Here is a 19,746-nt window from a genome sequence, read left to right as displayed (position 1 = left end):
CCCAGTTTACTGTGTTGAGTTGGCATTGTACAGAAATTAACAGCCATATTGGTCTAGAAATGTTGAACTTAATTTTTTTTTCCATTTGTACAGGGGTAACGCACTGTATTAAATATGTAAGGTCTTATCTACGTGGGTTTGATTACAAAAACTAATAAAGTATTCTCTAAATAATGAGTCTTGGAACTTCTAATCTATTCCAAAATCTGAAGCAAGGCTTGTTAGTGTACCAAAGGTCCTAGCCATTATCCAGAGAGTTAGGGACTGCCCTGAGTTCAAGAATCCTAAAGCTTATTACTCAGTCAGAGGTGGTGTTGAGGGTAATATTTACAGCTCCTGTTTTTGGGATGACTAAACTTTGATTGCAAGATGGAAGCAGGATGATCGGGAGTTAAAGGCCATTCTCGTCTAGGTAGCAAGTTTGAGGCCCATTCTGTACTGTGTGAGACCTTGTCTTGGAGAAAACCTAGGGAGACGCATGTGGTAGTGCACAGCTGTAATCCCAGCACTCAGGAGGCAGGGGCAGGCCATTCAATGGTCCACAAGTGAACTCCAGGACAGCCAGACCTACATACAGAAATTGGGGTCGGGGGCAGACTAGAACTGGAGAGTCAGATAAGAAAAAAATCTAAGATTACTCTTGGTTTAAACTGCCAAATAGAAAAAACGTCTTACCATTCTTGGATATAAATGGACCAGAAGTGGACCTGAAAGTGTATTTCTCAGTATTTTCATTAGCATGATCACAGTCATTAACGTTAATTACTGAGTTGGCAAAGCTCAGGGAGATTTTAATTGTTTATTCCTGTATGTGGAACATAAAGGCTTCTAGAGAATTTTAGCAGGGCTAATCACTGAATCAACAATGTGTATCACTGGGTCAATATATTGTGATTTCTAAACATTCAAGGACATTGGCTAAGCTTTCTGGGTCTGTGGTTTTTTCTGAATGTTGTGGCGTATTCTAGAGAATAATCAGGAGAAGGTGATGAAAGGGTTATGTCACATTGGCCTTCTTAGTCACTGTTGCCCAACTGTTTTGTATATTCTAACCTTAAGTTCCTAAGTTTTAGGTCATAGAAGATGAAAAGCCTGTATAGCTTACAGTGTGTGTCTCTGCATGCATGTGCATACTACTACACTGTGCTAAAATATAACACCACTGATACTTCTGCTTTGCTGCAATGGAAAATGGTAACAAAAGCCTGTCCAGTGGAAGTAAGGAAATTTGTAAATTGACCTGTGGGTCACCACAGGAGTCCACTACTACTGGAAATTATGTATTTACATTATAGTTCATAACCGTAGCAAAATTACAGCTATAAAGTAGCGACAAAGTACTTTTATGGTTGGAGGTCATCACAACTGTATTAAAGGTCGTATCATCAGGAAGGTTGAGAGCCACTGGTGTAAGTGCAACTGATGGTCCTTAACTGTCTTTCAATTCAAGCTGTTCCTGTAATTCAAGCTGTTCCTGGTCTGGGGCTTTTCGCTCAGGTAGTAGTGAAAGAGTGGTAGGATAGGACAAGGGTAGGTACAGTTTTAAAAGTTCTTTTCATGTCAGTCCTGGGCTAGAGATGAGATCTAAAAGGTTGAGTGAGCCTGTATTACATGCTTGAGAGTTAGGAGCCAGAATGGAGCGTGTTTAGGTGTGGGTTCTGATAGTTCAGTCACTGGTTGGTTGGGTTTTTCCCCCTTGTGGTGTCATTTTGCATTATGTAATCAGTTGGTAAAAAACGTAGTGGTTCAAAATAACAAGTATCCAGGTTCTTTTGGGTCAAGAACTTTTTGCTTTGGTGTGGTGCCTTTGACTTGAGGCCCTCAAGATGAATTGTACTGCAAAGTTTCAGATGTGGAGAGGTAGCACTCTCCCACATCTCCATGAATGTGAATCAGCCAGGTCTGTGAGAGAGTCAAGCACAGTAAGGCACAGGCAAGGAGCATAAATAGTGGGCAACTGGAAAAATTGAAAATGAAGAGTCACTTTCAGGGCTTAAAGCAAAGGGGAAAAGATAAAGGAGACTCAGCTACACCCAATCCTGGGCCTCTGCTGAAATAGAACTAAAGATGAGTTCCTCTCCCTAGCTCACTGGTGCCATCTTAGATGTTGCAGTCTCACAGTGTTGGAGCGTGGGCCTGCACCGTTAATCTAGACCCCATAACCTGAGTCATGTAACACACTTGGAGCTCTTGGTTCAAGCAGTCCACTGTGACTCCACAGCTACCATGGTACCTGGCTTAACATTTTGTCAAGTACATTATGTCATTCGTTCATTCATTCATACATACATACATATATACATACATAAATACATACATACTATGTAGAACAATGCCGTCCATCAGAAGTAATAACAGGTCTTTGTTGTGAGGATTGACCCCAGATTTCTCAGGGTTGCTCAAAAGATGGTCCTTTGCTCCTCTCCCATCACCATCCCTTTTCATGACAGCTGTCTCCTAGCTCTCAACCCTGTCTTGAAAAATAAAAAATAAAAAAAAAATACATGCCATCATGTTTAGATATCCATATGTCAGTTTTCCTTTCTGAGCAAGAACAGAAGCCTCGGCCTTTTTATATCAGTAGACTCCAAAGTCCCCACCTTATTCTAAATCCATCTGTCTAAGGGAATGGCCTTCCTGAAAATCACTGCAGAAGCAGCATCGTCTACCTGGGAACTGCAGCCCAACCTCTGAAATGAACCAGGAACACCAGAGTGAATGCCAGGGGTGGGCTGTGACAGGTCACTCCTAGAACAGTCTGCTTTGGACTGCTTTCTGCATATACCCTCAGAGACCCTTTAGCACAGCAACTTCCCTGGTATTTCTTACAGACACATCATGTTGGCTGAGTGCAGCTCTATAAAGGGACACCCAACTTGGGTTGTCAGGGCTCAGCTGATGGGAGCAGCTTAAGAGGAGTTGAAACACTGGCAAGAATTCTGTCCAGCAGCCATCAAGGTAGCAGGGGGCTGGAAAGAGGCAGGACTATTCCTAACAACCCCTTCTTTTCTGGCTAGTTTGAATCTAGGGGAGGAAACAATTGTTTATTCCTCCGACATGTAAACAAACCAAGGATAAATAGAAACATCTGTCCATCTCAACAAAGAAGGGACTGACTTGCTGATTTGTGTATTTGTCTTGTTCTCCTTTGCTTTCATCTTTCTTCCTATATCCTTTCCCTCTTTTCCTATCTGCTGTTCTTTTCAAGTTCCCAGTCTGTCCAATAATTACTTGAGCTATTTTCTCTCTTTAGTGTGGGTATCATTGTGTTTAAATGTCTGGCTTACTTTTTCAGTTCACATGTTAACAGTGGTCCATTCTGAATAATAATGAAACCTCAAAGGGAGATATGGGGTATGAAAATGCCAAGGATGGGATGTACATATAAAAGGCTTAATGAGGCTGGGACAATGAAGGGTCCTTTTATTTAAAAAAAGGAGGGGGGCTAGGATTGTGAAAAGAGGAGGTACCCAGAAGTACCTACCTACCCCTGGGGAACTTGTGCCTTTAAAACTTGTGCTGGAAGGGATGTCACTTCCTCTAGGGGACCTAGGTGGGAGGAAGAGGTTCAAAAGGAAAGGGAGGATGCACCAGACAGCAGTGGGGAGAGGGGGGTGAAGACAATCAGTACATTGCATAGTTGTATGAAGCAAGGGGGGTGGAAGCTTTAGTTAAAAAGATTCCATATGAAACCAAAAATGATATCCAACCCATTTGAACAAATTACAAGGAAACATTACATTTGTAAAGGGGGGAAAAAAAAGGCAAAAATCATCCCTCCAAAAGTTCAAGATCTGAATCTAAATATTGAATGAGTGAAATGTCAACTCAAGAATTCAGCCTGATTTAGGAGCTGATCTACGACTACAACAAAGGAGACAAGGAGTCAGTGGCTGTGGCCTAGAGAGGTGTGAATGAGAAATATGTCAGAAAGATTGGGGAGGGGGGGGGATTAATCGTGGAAATGGAAGGCTCAGAAAATCAAGTTTGAAAGTCAGTGGATCTCCTGACTGGGGTAGTGCACGCCTTTAATCCCAGCACTTCTGAGGCAGAGGCAAATGATCTCTAAGTCTAAGGCTGGCCTGTTCTACAAAGTTAGTTCTAGGACAGCCAGAGGTATACACAGAGAAACCCTGTCTCTAAAACAAAAACCATCAATGGATCAAGTAGGAGAAGGACACGGGTAAGGTGTCATTGTGCTAGCAATAAAGGAAAATTATCATAACTGCAACTTTCAAGACCATGACTGAGAGAGATCAAGCCTGAGTCTTTGGTATAGAAGAAAAACGTGTTCGGTGAAATAGTAGCAGAAAATCCCTCAAATCCAGGAAAAGATGAATACTAAGAGGACCAATGAGATGGCTCAACAGTTAACACTGGCTACTCTTCCAGAGATCCTGAGTTCAATTCCCAGCAACCACATGGCGGCTTACAAACATCTATAAAGGGATCTGATGCCTTCTTCTGACATGTAGATATACATGCAGATAGAGCACTCTTACATTGAAAAGTATATATAGACTAGGGGGCTGGAGAGATGTCTCAGTGTTTAAGAGACTGTCTGCTCTTCGAGAGGTCCTGAGTTCCCAGCAACCACATGGTGGCTCACAACCATCTGTAATGGGATCTTCTGGCATGCAGGCATATATGCAGATAGAGCCTCATATGTAAAATTTAAAAATAAATAAAATCTTTTAAAAATAGACTAAAGAAATAGACTCTCCTTGTCACGCAGTTAAAATTCTGTTGTAGCTCTGATAATAGAATGCTGCAAAGAGAAGCAAGAAGCTAAAAAGGAAGGCAAATTCACCAGAATTACATGAGTGGAAACCCTAAAAGTCAAGGACATGTAGAATAATTGATTTTAAGCTCTAAGAATAAATAGCTGACAAACTTATTATATTCAGCAAAGTTATCTTGGAGTCTTTAGAAAATAAGGAAATTCCAAGAGAAAGACAAATTAAAGCAGCCCTTGACACTAAAACAGCATACAGGAGAGGCACTTGCTGGAAACCTAGGCACAGAGGAGGTATTAGCACTCAGAAAGGATAGATCTCATGAGAAGAATAACCATAAGAATTAGAAAATAGAGAACAAATTGGTAAAGCCAGCATTTTAGTCAGAACTGAGAAATGAATGAACAGAACAGAACTGAGAAAATGAATAAGTAAATATATATTCATGTATATGGAATTTATTAGACTGGCTCACAGGGTGTGCTCCAGGTAGTTCAACAATGGCTGTGTCACCATGCAAAGGCTAAGAATTTCATAGGTGTTCAGCCTACAGGCAGGACATCTCAGCCGTCCCAATCTGGCATTGGAGTCCTGGAGGAGTTCTGAAGTGCTCCTGTCTTCAGTCTGTTCTGGAATCCTGAAGAAGCTGGGTTTACTACTGGCAGCACCCACATAGACGAACTTGCCAGCGAGGATGGGGGCGTGCACAGTCTGGATGGACTCCATGACTTTAACAGGAAAACATGAAGTTGGGAGGTGGGTCTGGGAGGAGATGGGGGAGTAGTAGAGATGAATAGGATTTTTTAAAAGTGTACATGTGTATGAAATTCTCAAAAAAAAATAAAAATGTATTAACCAAGAGTTGATTTTTGAAATGGTGAACACTATTAGTAAACTTTTAACTAGCTAAATAAGAGTCATCAATACAATTAAGAAATAAACATAAAAGACATCAGGATAAGAGGGGAGGAAAGGAGACTATTTAAAAGAGCTTCAGAAACCCACAGCAAGGAAGAAGGAGAAGAAAGAAAAGAGGAGGAGGAGAGGAAGCAGAGAAGGAGAAGAAAAAGATGGAAGGAGGAGGAAAAAGAAGCTGCTGCTGTTGGAAACTTCAGAGAAATATGAGAGAGATATACCAAAGAGAAGAAAGTGAACAGAACACAGCCCCAGCCAGCAGGCTCCCAGAATGCAGGAAGGGAACAGAAATCTCATTTAAAGGGTAAGCTTGTCAGCCTTGTGCAGTTCACCAGAGAGGCCATAGCTTTAAATCCTCCTCAAACACAGTTGCAGAGGGCTCTGACTGGCAGAATAGTCAACAGTGGAAAGTTCTTGCTCCAAAGATTGTGGCCAGGGGTCAGCTTGAAAGACAGCCCGTTGCTTCGAACTGAGCTATCCTAAGGACTTGAGACCAGAGAACAGTCTCAAGTAGGAAAGCCTAAATACAGTCTGCCACCACAGCTCCAGTGTGAGACAGCTCAGGAAACAGCTGGGGGTGAGGGGTGCTGGGCACTGACAAACTGGGGAAGTAGAAGTCATAGGAAGTTAATCCATTTCTGCAAGCGCAATGTCTAGGTCCCACCCTCAGTGCCTGGGATAAGACCTCATCCACTGAGAAAACTGCAGACTGATCATCCAGAGCCTGCCAGAGAACTCCGAAGCGGGATCTAGGCACATCCCTCTAGAAGGGAGGGTTAAGTCATGCTTAGTGGGTTTTGAAACTACAAAGAAAAGTGTGTCCATTCATATTTCGGTGCTATAATTACTTCTCCCTCTCCCAAGCCCCAAGGTGAAATGTTAGCTACTACTTGTGCGCTACAAAGGAGGATATCTACAGGAAGAAAGGGAGACCCAGCCCAGCCCATACGCTGCAAAGCTATGTGTGACCAGCAGAGGTCACTAGTACATAAAGAAGGGAAGCTACTAAGGGCAAAGCCTGTCGAGGCCTCTGTTGATTATGTTTACCCAATATAGGCGAACGACAGCATGAATACCAAATTCAACTGACCCTCTTCCCCGCCCCACCACCATCACCTTGAATCCAGAAAGAATCCCGATGTTTCATCTGTTATTCTTTTTGTCCCTTGAGTTTAAGATTTATTTTTATTTCATGTGCATACAAGCTTGCCTGCTTGTATGTATGTGAATATTGTGTCTGCCTGGTGCCCCAAGAGACTCCTGGAACTGGAGTTACAGATGGCTGTGTGCTGCTTTGTGGGTTCTGGGAACCAAACATTGATCCCCTGGCAAAAGCAGCAAGTGCTTTAATCACTGAACACCCCTCTCTCTGTCTCTGTCTGTCTCTCTGTCTGTCCGTCTCTTTCTCTCTCTCTCTCTCTCTCTCTCTCTCTCTCTCTCTCTCTCTCTCTCTCTCTCTCTCTCTCTCTCTGTATGTGTGTGTGTGTGTGTGTTTGAGGAAGGATTTCTCTGTGTAGCCCTAGCTGTCCTGAACTTGCTAAGTAGACTTGTGTGGCTTCCAACTCAAAGATCCACCTGGCTCTACCTCCTCAGAGCTGGGATTAAAAGTGTGCACCACCAACCTGGTGTGAACCGTCTCTTAAGCACCTGTTATCATCATCAACATCATCATTGCCGCTGCCACCACCACCATATTTTAAAGGCTCTTATGTTTTCTTTCTATTCATTTTTATACATTTCTCTACTCGTTAGTAGGCAAACAGTTGTTGTTTTATTGTTGGGGGAGTTTTTTGGCCTTCTGTTTTCACACTTTCCTATTATGCTTTTAGTACTATTACAGTCTTGCCCTACTCTAGGCTTTTAAAACTTTGTGGGTTTTCCCCCCTTCTTACATTCATGTAATTGGGGTTATGGACTCCTCTCATTATTGGGAATTTTACATTCTTTTTTGATGTCTTGAGTTTTTTCCTCCCCTTCAGAGCTTTCTGCTCTGTCTCTTCTCACGTGCTTGCTTCGTTTCTTTCCCCTCTCCCTGCCAGGCTCGTTTATGTCATCCATTTGTGCTTCCATGTCATGTACACTTTGACGTTGTTGCTTTTGAAGCCAGTTGATTCCTCTACTCTGCTGCTGGAGGTTTACCCCTCAAGAATAGAGCAGGCTACTCTATAAGAAAAATACGCAAAGAAGATTGGAGGGGATAACCAAACCAACAGAGGGAGGAAGGGGAGGAGGGGAGGAAGGGAGAAAGAGGGAGAGGGGGAGGGGGAGGGGGAGAGAAAGAAGAGGAGGAGGAGGAGGAAGAGGAGGAGAAAGGAAGGATAGTGGGGCTGGAGAGATGATCCAATGGTTAAGAGCACTGACTGCTCTTCCAGAGGCCCTGAGTTCAATTCCACAGAGTGACTCATAACCATCTACAGATGGTTATGATGAGATCTGATGCCCTCTTATGGTGTGTCTGAAGACAGCTACAGTGTAGTTATATATGTATGTTAGGGTATTGACATCTCCAATACACTGGGGTCTTCCACTCGAACTAGGCTTCACCAATAGCCTCTCATAGGCTCTCTTCATGGTGCCAAGCCTCAAATCCTTTGCATGTCCCCTTCAGTCCTGGGTCACCAACTACAGCTGAGGCTATACCTTCACCAGTGGCCTTCCATGACCTCTCACAGTGCCAAGCCTCAGCTGTTCTTCATGACACCTTCATGCCTTCAAAACCAGTACCACCTGGGTGATTCTTACACATTACCAAGTTCAGCTGCAGTGCACAAGGTACAACCTTGACTATCTCTGGAACACAGCTTCTTTGTGCTCCCAGAAAACACTTCCCAGAAGATTTTACCTCAGTGATGCTGGTCTCTTCATAATCACTGCTAATTTCTTAGCTCCAGCTAACCAGCATCAATTGTCCCAGTAGTTCCTTCCATTCTTAACTCTAGAGCCAGAGCCACATGGCTGAAGCGGCCGAGTTCTGCTGCTTACAGGAACTAGAACATGATCCCCTTGTACTATTACATTATCACTGGCTTTATGTTTTCCAAATCCTTCACTGCCTAAGCTTGGCTATCCTGGTTCTTGCTCTGTAGATTGACCTTGAATGCAGAGATCAGCATGCTTGTCTCCTGGGATTAAAGGTGTGTACCACCATGCCTGGTTCTAAATTCAGCTGGGTAGGATCTTGCCCCAAGGTCCCACTCCCTTAATCTGTTATTTTCTAGAACACAGGATTTTGCTCCATTTCACTTACTGGTATGCCTTTAATACTCGGACCAATATTTTATATTTTGCCTTTCTAAGCTTGTTCAAACTTCTCCTTGTGAAATTTAACCAGAGAACCGTCTCTGCTGGGCTTTTTTGAAACTTCCTTTGTCAATGCAATTAATGCAATTAATCCAAGTCTCTTCACCTTAGCCTCAGGCAGACTTTTCAGACAAGGGCAAAAAGTAGCCACATTCTTCACCAAAATACCACAAAACCAGTCTTTATGCCACATTCTGAAATTCTTCTCCTTTGAAATCTCTTGGGCCAGGTCAACACAGTTCAAATTACTCCCATNAACNAAGTCTTCCATATTCCTACTAGGATGACCCATTAAGTCCCATTCAAAGCATTCCACTGATTTCCAAATCCAAAGTCCCAAAATCCACATTCTTTCAAATAAAAGCATGGTCAGGCCTATCACAGCAATACCCCACTCCCAGCACCAACTTCTGTATTAGTTAGGGTTTTACTGCTGTGAACAGACACCATGACCAAGGCAAGTCTTATNAAAAAAAAAACCAACATTTAATTGGGGCTGGCTTACAGGTTCAGAGGTTCAGTCCATTATCATCAAGGTGGGAGCATGGCAGTATCCAGGCAGGCATGGCNCAGGAGGAGCTGAGAGTTCTATGTCTTCATCCAAAGGCTGCTAGTGGAAGACTGACTTCCAGGCAACTAGGGTGAGGATCTTATGCTCACACCCACAGTGACACACCCATTCCAACCAGGTCACACCTATTCCAACAAGGCCACACCTCCAGATGGTGCCACTCCCTGGTCCAAGGATATACAAACCATCACTATATATATATATGTGTGTGTGTGTGTGTGTGTGTGTGTGTGTATACACATAATCTTTTAAAAAATGAATAGTAACCTTAAAGTGGATACAAACAAGCAGATGAATGAAGTCAGACATCAACCCAAGACCTGGAGAGGAAAGCCAGAAACACAGAGGAAGTCAGGAAGATGGGTGATAAAAATCAGCAATGTGCATGAAAAGTCAGAAACAGAACAGAAAAACTCAAGTGATGAAATGGAGACATTTGTTGTAAAAAAAAAAAAATGAAACAGCATTGCAAAACAAGAAATTAAAAACACAGCAAAGTAAACAAACCACCGCCAACAACAACCAAAAACATGGCAGAGCAAGTCACCAACTGAATCAGTCAAGCAGAAGACAGAATATCAGGGATGGGGGAATACTAAATTCAAACTTCAATAAAGAAAGAAAGAACACAGCAAGAACTCTGAAATATGATCCAGAGGCCAAACCTGAGAACTGTTGGGAGTAGAAGAAGCTGAAATAAAAGCTAAAGGCTGAGTGGATCTGGTCACCGAGGTTATAGCAGGAAATTCCTCAAATCCTGAGAAGAATTGGACATCAGAATCCAACACTAGAGTCATTCTGACTCTCCAGGAGACATGACCGGAGAAGAACCTGTCCATAACATACTGTCTTCAGGATACTGAAAATGCAAAACAAAGGACAGTACTAAAAGATGTAATGGAAAAATGTTAGCTTAGGTACAAAGGCAAATACAATGGAAGAATACGTTTTTCATCAGCAACTCTGAAAGCCAGGAAAGTATGACATTCTTTTTTTATTCTCTTTCTTTTTATTCCCTCTCTCCCTCACCTTCTCCTTCTCCCTCCCTCCTCTCCCCTCCCCCCAGTGTGTGTGTGTGTGTGTGTGTGTGTGTGTGTACGTACATGGAGGCCAGAGGGAAGCATCAGCTACCTCCCTTAGTTGTCCTTTACCCTAGTTGTTGCTTAGTTTGAGATTATGCAGCTTGCCCTGGCTGGTCTGTATTTACAGACAACTGCCTGCTACTGCCTCCCCGGTACTGGGATTGCAGAAGTGGACCACCATGTCTGGCTTTCACGTTAGTTTTTAAGATAAGATCTCTCTGAATCTGTCTCTCACTTGATTCTGTTACTGGTTAGCCAACAGGCCCCTTGGATCTGACTGTCTCCCCACCCAACGCCCAACACTGGCATTTCAGACACATGCTACTGTGCCCAGCTTTTAAGCGGGTGCTGGGATCCTAACTCAGGTCCTGACACTTGATGGAACTAGATGGTGAGTTCCGACAAAACCATGCCCTGCAACAGGTCTCTAGGCGTTGGAGGCCAGAAGGTTAGGAGTTCAAGGTCATCATCGTCTGGCACAACTTTATCTAATGGGAACAGTGATGGGCATCAAGCCAGGACAGCTGCTTGACAAAGATCCAGCAAAGCTAAGCGGAGTGACGTAATCGTTATCCTGCGGTCTTTCATTTTCCATCTTCTCCACGTGTTGCAGGCCAAGGGGCTTTTAATATTTGTTCAGCTTGAGATGTTGGATTGATGGACATTTTCTTAGGAATCATTTACACCTCCTCCCAGGAGAACTGTTCCTAAGCTTTCCCAGAAAAGTCCTGTGCATACTGCCACTCCCTCTCTTAGGGAGATATATCCTTATCTGGCCCTACTTGAAGGTTTTCCTTGTGCCTGAAGGTTGTAATTCAAAAGTAAAGACAACAGAGACCTCCTTACAAGGCTCTGACCCCAACATGCTCTTGGAACATCTGCCTCGTGCTCACTCAGGAACAAGACAATCAGAACAAAGCAACCTTAAAAAGGTAAACAAGAGTCGGCGGGCTAGAGGAGTTGACAGCAGATGAGATGAAAACTCTTCCTACTATACAGTGTGAGCATTAAGAGTTGATAACGCACTACTTGGGACATGACAATGTGCCCAGGCTGGCTTGGAGACTTTCTTCTGTCTAATTCCCTTGAAACCACAAGATCTGTGAATATTGGGTTATTCTTAAATGTGGGGTTCATGCGGGAAAATGATTGTAAAAGACAGTTCTGTTCTGTCAGTGTTTATCAATGACGACTAAACTTATGGTCAATAGTAAGTTAAAACCCATGTCTGCGGACAAAAAAAATGATACGACCCATGTTTTGGAACAACATAAATCTATCCCTGCCTACTGAGTTCTGTATAAACAGAGCACCCTGACTGCCAGTTAGGCAGGCTGCAAGACTCCCAGAACCCGGTGCCTGACTCCCTCCTTCCTCCCTGACTCCATATCTCCTCTGCAGGATCTGACATTGCAGGAGCTAGCCCATGGTAATCCTCATCTACATATTGAATTTGAAGTCAGCCTATCAAATCTGAGGCCAGCCCAGTCAGGTATGACCCTGTCAAATAAAAAGAAAGAAGGAGAAGTAAATACAGAAAGAAGGCTAGGAGGAAAGACGGAGAACTCAGCCCGATTGCTTTGCCCTTCTGAAATTTGCATATAGTAATTGCCTCTGACTCCTTCAGCCAAATGCAAATTAAAACAAACAAAAAAAAAAATCCATGCTTTGGAAACATTGTAGATATATGTAGGCACTTGGAAAAATCACCTGGCTAAAAGACACAGACAGAAACACAGTGCTAGTTAAGATTTGGATTCAAGGGGGTGGGAACTTAGCTCAGTGGTAGGGCACTTGCCTAGTGATCATAAGACCCTGAGTCTAAGCCTTGTCTTAAAAAAACAAAACAAAAAAAGACGAAATTTCAAGATCCTGCCTGGCTCAGCTTAAGTAGTTGTTGGGGTCCCATGCGTTTGGGAGTTCTTGAGATAAAGGGACGAAGCTGGGCTCCTGTTTTCCAACATGTATGAGATTGTATTTGGGGGACACCAGGCTGATCCATGACAGTATAGGAGTGGAAATACCTGCATCCACACGTACACGCATTCATAACATCATTCCTACATCCCTTCCTGCCTGGGCTGAGCATATCTTATATTCAAGCTTTCATTTAAGCATTTTTAAGACTGGAGGGAGAGTTAATAAAGGAGGGATTTTTTTTTTTTTTTACAACTACCCTAGGAGTAAGAAAAAATTCTCTGACAGATAGGAAAATCAAAACCCAGAGGTTAAGTTACTTGCCCAAGATCACTTGGCTCAGAAGAGGAAGCTGGGAATCCAAGTGTTGAGACTTCAGAGCCCAAAACACCTAGCACCCCAGCAGAGAGAATGTGGTAGCCTTGGTTGGCCTAGAGCTTGTTATGTAGATCAGGCTGGCCTAGACCTTACAGAGATCTGCCTCCCTCTGCTTCCTAAGTCCAGCAAAGGTAATTTTAGGCAGAGGAAGACGAACTGATTATTTTAGCTCTGGGAAGACAAATGTTCATGAACCTGTTTTTTAATGTGTACTCAAGAGCTACAGGTCAAGATGTTTGCCAGGTCAGTTCCCCATGGTCTAAGCTGGTGCCTTCCCTGATGCCCAAGTAGCATACATACAGTGTCCTCTGTGCAGGAACCCCAACTTCTCTCTGAAGCAAACCAGGGTGCATTTTGCAACTGGTAGACTCCATTGGTAGAGAACATTCATGTCAGCTGCTGCGTGCTTCAGGTGCAAATAAATTCTATCAACTCAAGTTCCGGAGAGAGAGAGAGAGAGACTCACTCTAGGAAGATAAAAGAGTAAAGGAGATGAAGATGTTGGTCATTTGTTGGCTCGTTCCTTCTCTGAGGAGATAGAGCTGTTCTGTGGGTACCAAATGCAATGGTAGCATTTCTTAGCAAAGCCACTAAGTGTGGAAGTGGCCATCCACCAGCAGATCTGAGATTCAGAGGTGAGTTCATTGTTTGTTTCCACAGGAACCAACCTGTTCAGCCAGAAGCCCAGGCTGATGAACTCAGGCTATTGAAAGTCACACGGTGACATTAGCAGTGTGGCCACTGGAGTGGGGCACTGTGTACAGACTCTCCTGTCTCTTAAGGAAAGACAAAGCAGGATGGCAGGACCTGCAGGTTGTGTGTGCAGGTTGCCTGTGCTGTAGGGAAAGCTGGTATTTCTGACATCAGATAGACATGGGTTCAGGTTCCATACATCCTGGTGAAGTCTCCCTAGTTTCTCTCCTGGTCACTTGCCCCATTTCTCTTGTGACAATTATGATACACGAGAAGTGGTGGCTATCAAATAAACTCGTGGGAAAGGCTGCCCTGTGGCACCTGGCACTGCCCCATGAGTACGCCGGTACTTCTGTTACCAGTGCCAACCCTCTGGTGTCTAAACTCCATGGGCATTGGTGTAAATGACCTAACTCTGGGCCTCGGCTTTACCTTAGCCCTTTCCCATCCTCTAGACAGCATGGGCTCTGGGAAGACAGGTCTTCAAGCTCCAAAGAACCCCGAAAGGAAATACTGTTCCCCTGGATTGGCACCAATAGTTGAGAAGCCTCGTGAGACAGGGCCACTGAGCAATCTAGGGAGACTCCATTCTCTTCTTCAAACCCGTTTCCTCTCCCTTACCAGGGCCACTTACGGCTGACCTGCTTCTTCATTTAGTGGTTGCAATAAGCACATGTGAGTTGTTTAAATGGTCCCTGAGACCGGGGCCCCTCCCTCATCCAGGTTTGAAGGAATATCTGCCTCTTGACAGATGTGGCAACGAGAGCCCTCTTCGGGGCAGAACAAGCTGGACCAAGCTGAGTGGCCTGACACCCAGAACCCATTTCCTGCTTCCCAGGTGCAGTGTATCTAAAACCCGCCATTGGACCGAGTGAAGCTATGGTTCAAAGAAACTCTATGGACAAGCTTGACTTCCAGAACATTGACCTGGTCTCTGAGATCAACAAGCGTAGGAAAGCCATGGCCACAAGGTACCCATAGGTTCTTTAGCTTGCTTGTCAGGTAGGCAGGAGAAGGGCAGCTCAGCCTCAGCTAGGTTGGCAGAAGCTGTAGGAAGCAGGGATGCTGTGAATTTACTCATCCGTTGCCTTCTTAGCTGCACCTGAGAGGCAAAGCTGACGAGTTTCTACCCGCTGTGAGGGGCAGAACTTCTTCACAGTCCCTACTGTGAAGAGGTGATGGTATTCTGTGAGTCTAGCCCTGGTGTTGATGGTGGAGTGGGTTTCAAATTGTTGTGGGCAGGGGATCATGTTTGTTTATTTATTTTACTTTAAATTGTATTGTTTTTACATCCATATGTGCGTGTGTGCACCTGCTTGTCTGTCTGTCTGTTCTTCAGTCTGTCTGTCTCTACCTATATTCTGGGGATTGAACTCGGGTCTTCAGGTCTGGGTAGTCAGCCCTATATACCACTAAGTCAGCTCGTCTTTGGTGCTGTAATAGAAGTGTTTCAGCTCTAAGACTCTTCATCTGTCAAGGAACATTCTTCTGATGGTAGCTTTGGCACATAAAATACAGAAACCTCACTTGAATTTGAGTTTTAAGTAAGTTTTTCAGTTTAAATACATCTGTGTGATATACTACAAATTGGCCATTTCTCTGAATTACATATTTAACTGGGCACCGTTTTGGTCTGTTTGGTTATTTGTTTTTGTTTTTAAGAATTGTTTATTTATTTTATGTATACGAATACACTGTAGCTGTCTTGAGACACTCCAGAAGAGGGTGTCAGATCTCATTATGGATGGTTGTGAGCCACCATGTGGTTACTGGGAATTGAACTCAGGACCTCTGGAAGAGCAGTCAGTGCTCTTAACCACTGAGCCATCTCTCCAGCCCCGGTGTTTGTTTTTTTGACACAGGGTTTTATACTATGTAGCTCTGGCTGTCCTGGAACTCACTATGTAGACCAGGCTGGCCTCAAACTCACAGAGATCCCCCTGCCTCTACCTCCTGTGTGCCCCCACACCCAGCTCTCCCTGAAGTTTCATTTACTTCATTTGGTATGCCTCTGATGTCAGCTTTGGGGATAGCATCTCTGTGGAGAATGGTGGGACTCTACTGAAATTGTCACCCAGCTAGGCACAGTGGGGCACAGTAGGCCTCACTGTGTTGAGGCACAGTCAGGTTTTTTAGGCAAGGAGCAGAAAGAGTCCTTTGTTTTTAGCAAATGATACCATGGCAGTTTCTTTAATGGGTTTAGAAGTTGTATGACCCTTAAAGGAGAGATAATCGAAAAAGAGAAAATTCTTCCAAGAGCCCTCAGGTTGAAATAATTTGGATATGGCAAAGGCAGTGCTAACTCCTTGACAGTTAGAAACCTGGACATCCTATTCTTGTGAAATCTTACAAGATAACTGACCAGAGGAGCAGACATTTTTACGTTTGAAGATGGCCTTCTGTACAGTATTGCTCTCAGTGCTCTCAGTGCTCCCAGTCTGAGAACTCACTCTCATTACCCAGCACCAGCTCCACTCGAGTCCTCTCAACAACAGGAGGGAGCTGTCTTTAGTGGGATCAGGTGCCCCAGTTCCAACCTGTAATAGCTTAATATGCCAATCCCATGCCCTTGCGTGGCTTAGCCCGGACCTGAGAGAGACAGGAAAGCCCTAGTACACCTCAGTAGAGGAAGAGAAACCCTAGCAGGTTGTAAGAGGAGAAAGTCAGGCAGAAGGGAGATGAACTTTAAATGAGCCTGAGGGAGGATGGGCCCTGAGGACTAAGGAAGCCAAGTGGAGAATTCAGTAAGAGCAGCCTGGTGGGGAAGAGAAAAGAAAGCAAAGAGATTGCTTTTATCATCAGAGACTCATCTAAGGGTGAAGAGAGTGAATTGTACCCCATTGGTTCTTGGTGACCAACAGGGACTAGTAAGTTCATTCCAAGGAGGGCAGACTCTGAATTATCTCATTTTTGCAAGTGGGTAGCTATGAAGGTATAAACAAAGGATGTCCTGTAAAATTGTAAAATATTAAGTAGTTCTGGTATTGGCATCTTGGATTGCTCTCTCTCTCTCTCTCTCTCTCTCTCTCTCTCTCTCTCTCTCTCTCTCTCCCTCCCTCTCCCTCTCTCCCTCTCTCTCCCTCCCTTCCCCCCAGCCCCACATTGCACCCACATCATGATGTTCATGAGGACATCAGAGGACAACTTTCAGGTGGTAGTTCTGTCCTACCATCATGGGGGTTCTAAGGACTGAACTCAGATAATCAGACTTAGTTGCAAGCGCCTTTACCCACTGAGCCATCCCACCAGGCCCTATCCTGCCTTTACTTGAATAACATTTAACGTGTTTTTCCTCCTAGAGATGAAACCATCACCAAGAAAAGTGGCGAGGGTGGGGAAATGCTCCCTAGCATGGGCATGGACCAAGAGTCTCCCAGCAAAGCCCACCTCATGGTGCCTCCTGCTCCCCCTCCTTCTCCAGCTGATGCTGCAGACATAAGCAAGTACAAATTGAATAGTTTAATGGGCGTGGACATAGGAGCCAACACACGAACTCATTTGGGGTGTCTGGGTGGGCTTTTGAAGATTGTCCCAGAAGTCTTGGACTTCCTTCCTGTGCTCTAGAGCCACGGTTGAATAATGCTTGCCCTGTATGTTAGTTAACTTTCCTACCGCTGACAGAAGTTCTGACAGAAGAACTTAAGGAAGGACAGGAGGGTTTATTTGGGCTTATGTTCTGAGGTGATACAGTTTAGCATGGCATGAAAGGTGTGTCAGCAGGTAGCTACCTTCACGGTGCACAAGTGTGGGACAGCTGCTTGTTCATCTCCCAGCAGACTAGACAAAACAGGCAGGGCAGGAAGCAGGGTCAGGCTAAACCTCAGGGCCTGTCTCCTAGTGACACTTCCTCCAGCTAAGTTCTATCTCCAGAAGTCCCTACAGCCTCCCCACTAATGCCACCATCTGGGGACCAAGTGGTCAGACACACGAGCCTGTGGGGACAGTTCACATCCAAACTAGTGCCCCACTGATAACACTTCAAGATAACGAGTTTTCAAGCTGAGCCTCTGAGATGACTGTGTTTGGTTTTTTCTTTGATTGGGGCTATGCTGTATAGACTGTGACTGGTTGTCAGCTGTATTTGAGTCTTTTTTAAATTGTTGGGTCTTGTTTATAATAAAATCCTAACCAGTTGAAAATCTAGGCCTTTATAGCAGTGACTCTAAAGGTCTGAGATCTGGGGCTGAATAGAAGGCTCAGTGGTTAAGAACACTTGTGGCTTTTCCAGGGAACCTGAGTCCCGTTCACAGAGACTCACAACTGACTGTAATTCTAGATGTAGAGGACTGCACACTCTATCTATCTATCTATCTATCTATCTATCTATCTATCTATCTATCTATCTATCTATCTATCCATCCATCCATCTATCTATCTATCCATCCATCTATCTATCTATCTATCTATCCATCTATCTATCCACACATAAATAATTATAAAACTAAACCTTAAAAGAAATCTGTGATCCAGAGAATGCTGAGATGTTTGAGGTTATCAAATCTTATGCCAAGCACTTCCATAGTCTTACGAACTTTTCATACTAAGCTATTTGCACTCCTAGCTTGAGCCTAACTAGGGCTGTGGAGTTTGAAAGTTATTGTCAGTATTTCAAAGTTTACTTGTAGAAGGCTGGGGTGGTTTTTAAACTCTATAATAAAACACATTACCCTTGAAGAAAGGCAACTGATTGGTGAGTAGCTGTACACTTCTTGGATGTCTCACCCAGGCCCCTCAGGAGACCCCACAGGGCCTCTAATGACTTAGAGGGCTTCTCTGATTGCTTTGAAGGCACCAGGAACATGATTGTTCTGATTCACTCAGGAAGTGTGCTTATCTGCCATCCTTTTAGTTCATTTCCATCTTCAAAGAGTTCTTTTTGCAAAAGTGTTTGGATCCTCCTACCCACAGTCTGCAAGGCTGTCCTCTTCTGTGAACTTTGGCTCCAGTGTTGGGCAGGAAAGGAGTATACACTGAAACTTGTCATTGTCATCAGAGTACTTGATAATGTGTTTTCTCACTCATCCTTGGTCAAGTGAGAAAACAGATCCTCGATGTCCCATAATATAGCCACTAGTTATATGTGTGATCATTTGACTATAAGATTATTCAAAGAAAACAAACATGTTGCACAGCCACCCACATTTCAATTGTTCAGTAGCTGCCTGTGGCTAGTAATTTGGATCTTGAAGATAGAGAATGTGAAGACTATAGAAATTTCTAGCACATACCACAGAGGGGAAGTGAAGGGTCCAGGGTCAGTTACACTGCTAGCAGAGATTAAAATCAAAGAGAGGAGAGGGTTGGAAAGACTCACTACTGTGTTGGTTTCATTTCTAATTTGGTTTCTAAGCATATTCTCGGGTCTTCTTTTGTCCAATGAATACTACTGAGAATGTGCTATGTGATTCGAGCAGTGTCCTAGTGTCACATTATTATGTAGGAGGAGTGGGTTGGTCTTTATCCCAATAGAGTTTGCATTTCAGCAGAAAAAGACTGACAACTTAAAAACATAAATTCTATCACAAACCAGGGGGATTAAACTAGAAAAGAAAATTTAAAGTAAGAAATAAAATAATAAAGGAGATTATCTGCACCTGAGGAAACAGTAGGCTGGTTGTGATTTTTTAGGGGAGTTGAATGGGCATGCCTCGTTAGAAAGGTGACATTTGAGTAAAGATTAAAGCCCAGTGATGGGGTTAAGTGTGTGGATGCTGAAGGTGGAATGAAGAGCCACGGTGAACGTTTAAAGATGAAGGCATCCGTGGCATATTTGAAGTTCAACAAGGAAGCTAGATGGGTTGGCTGGACTCAAGTGAGTCAAGACATAGTAGAAGATGAAGTGAGGGAGGCGGTAAGGGAGGAGGTGGGGAAGAGGTGAGGGAGGAGGGGAGGGAGAAGGTGAGGGAGGAGGTGGGAGAGGAGGTGGGAGAGGAGGTGGGAGAGGAGGTGGGAGAGGAGGTGGATTCCAAAGAGCTCTATTAGGACTCTGACTGTAGATGTGGAACAAGATGGAAATTAATAAGAATATTCAGAAATGGAGGACCATCTGGCTTCATTCTCTTCTTTCCCAAAGCTAGGGGATACCTGACAGAGAGAGAGAGGGAGCCTGGGCAGGGCGGAGTTGGACTGACTGGATTTCCTCACCTGTTTGTGT

The 19,746-nt window shown here is 44.0% G+C and overlaps 1 protein-coding gene across 1 annotated transcript; it reads left to right on the top strand.

Annotated features, from left to right (window-relative positions):
• Positions 1-13,464: 13,464 nt before the first annotated feature.
• Positions 13,465-17,156, top strand: LOC115030840 (myocilin opposite strand protein-like). The gene is made up of 3 exons (XM_029475680.1): positions 13,465-13,534; positions 14,431-14,563; positions 16,892-17,156. Exons 1-3 carry the CDS (start codon positions 13,465-13,467, stop codon positions 17,154-17,156), a joined length of 468 nt encoding a protein of 155 aa, XP_029331540.1.
• Positions 17,157-19,746: the final 2,590 nt, after the last annotated feature.

This window comes from Mus caroli, chromosome 1, assembly GCF_900094665.2.
Source record: "Mus caroli chromosome 1, CAROLI_EIJ_v1.1, whole genome shotgun sequence".
Lineage (NCBI taxonomy): Eukaryota > Metazoa > Chordata > Mammalia > Rodentia > Muridae > Mus > Mus caroli.
This window is presented reverse-complemented; position numbering and strand designations above follow the sequence as displayed.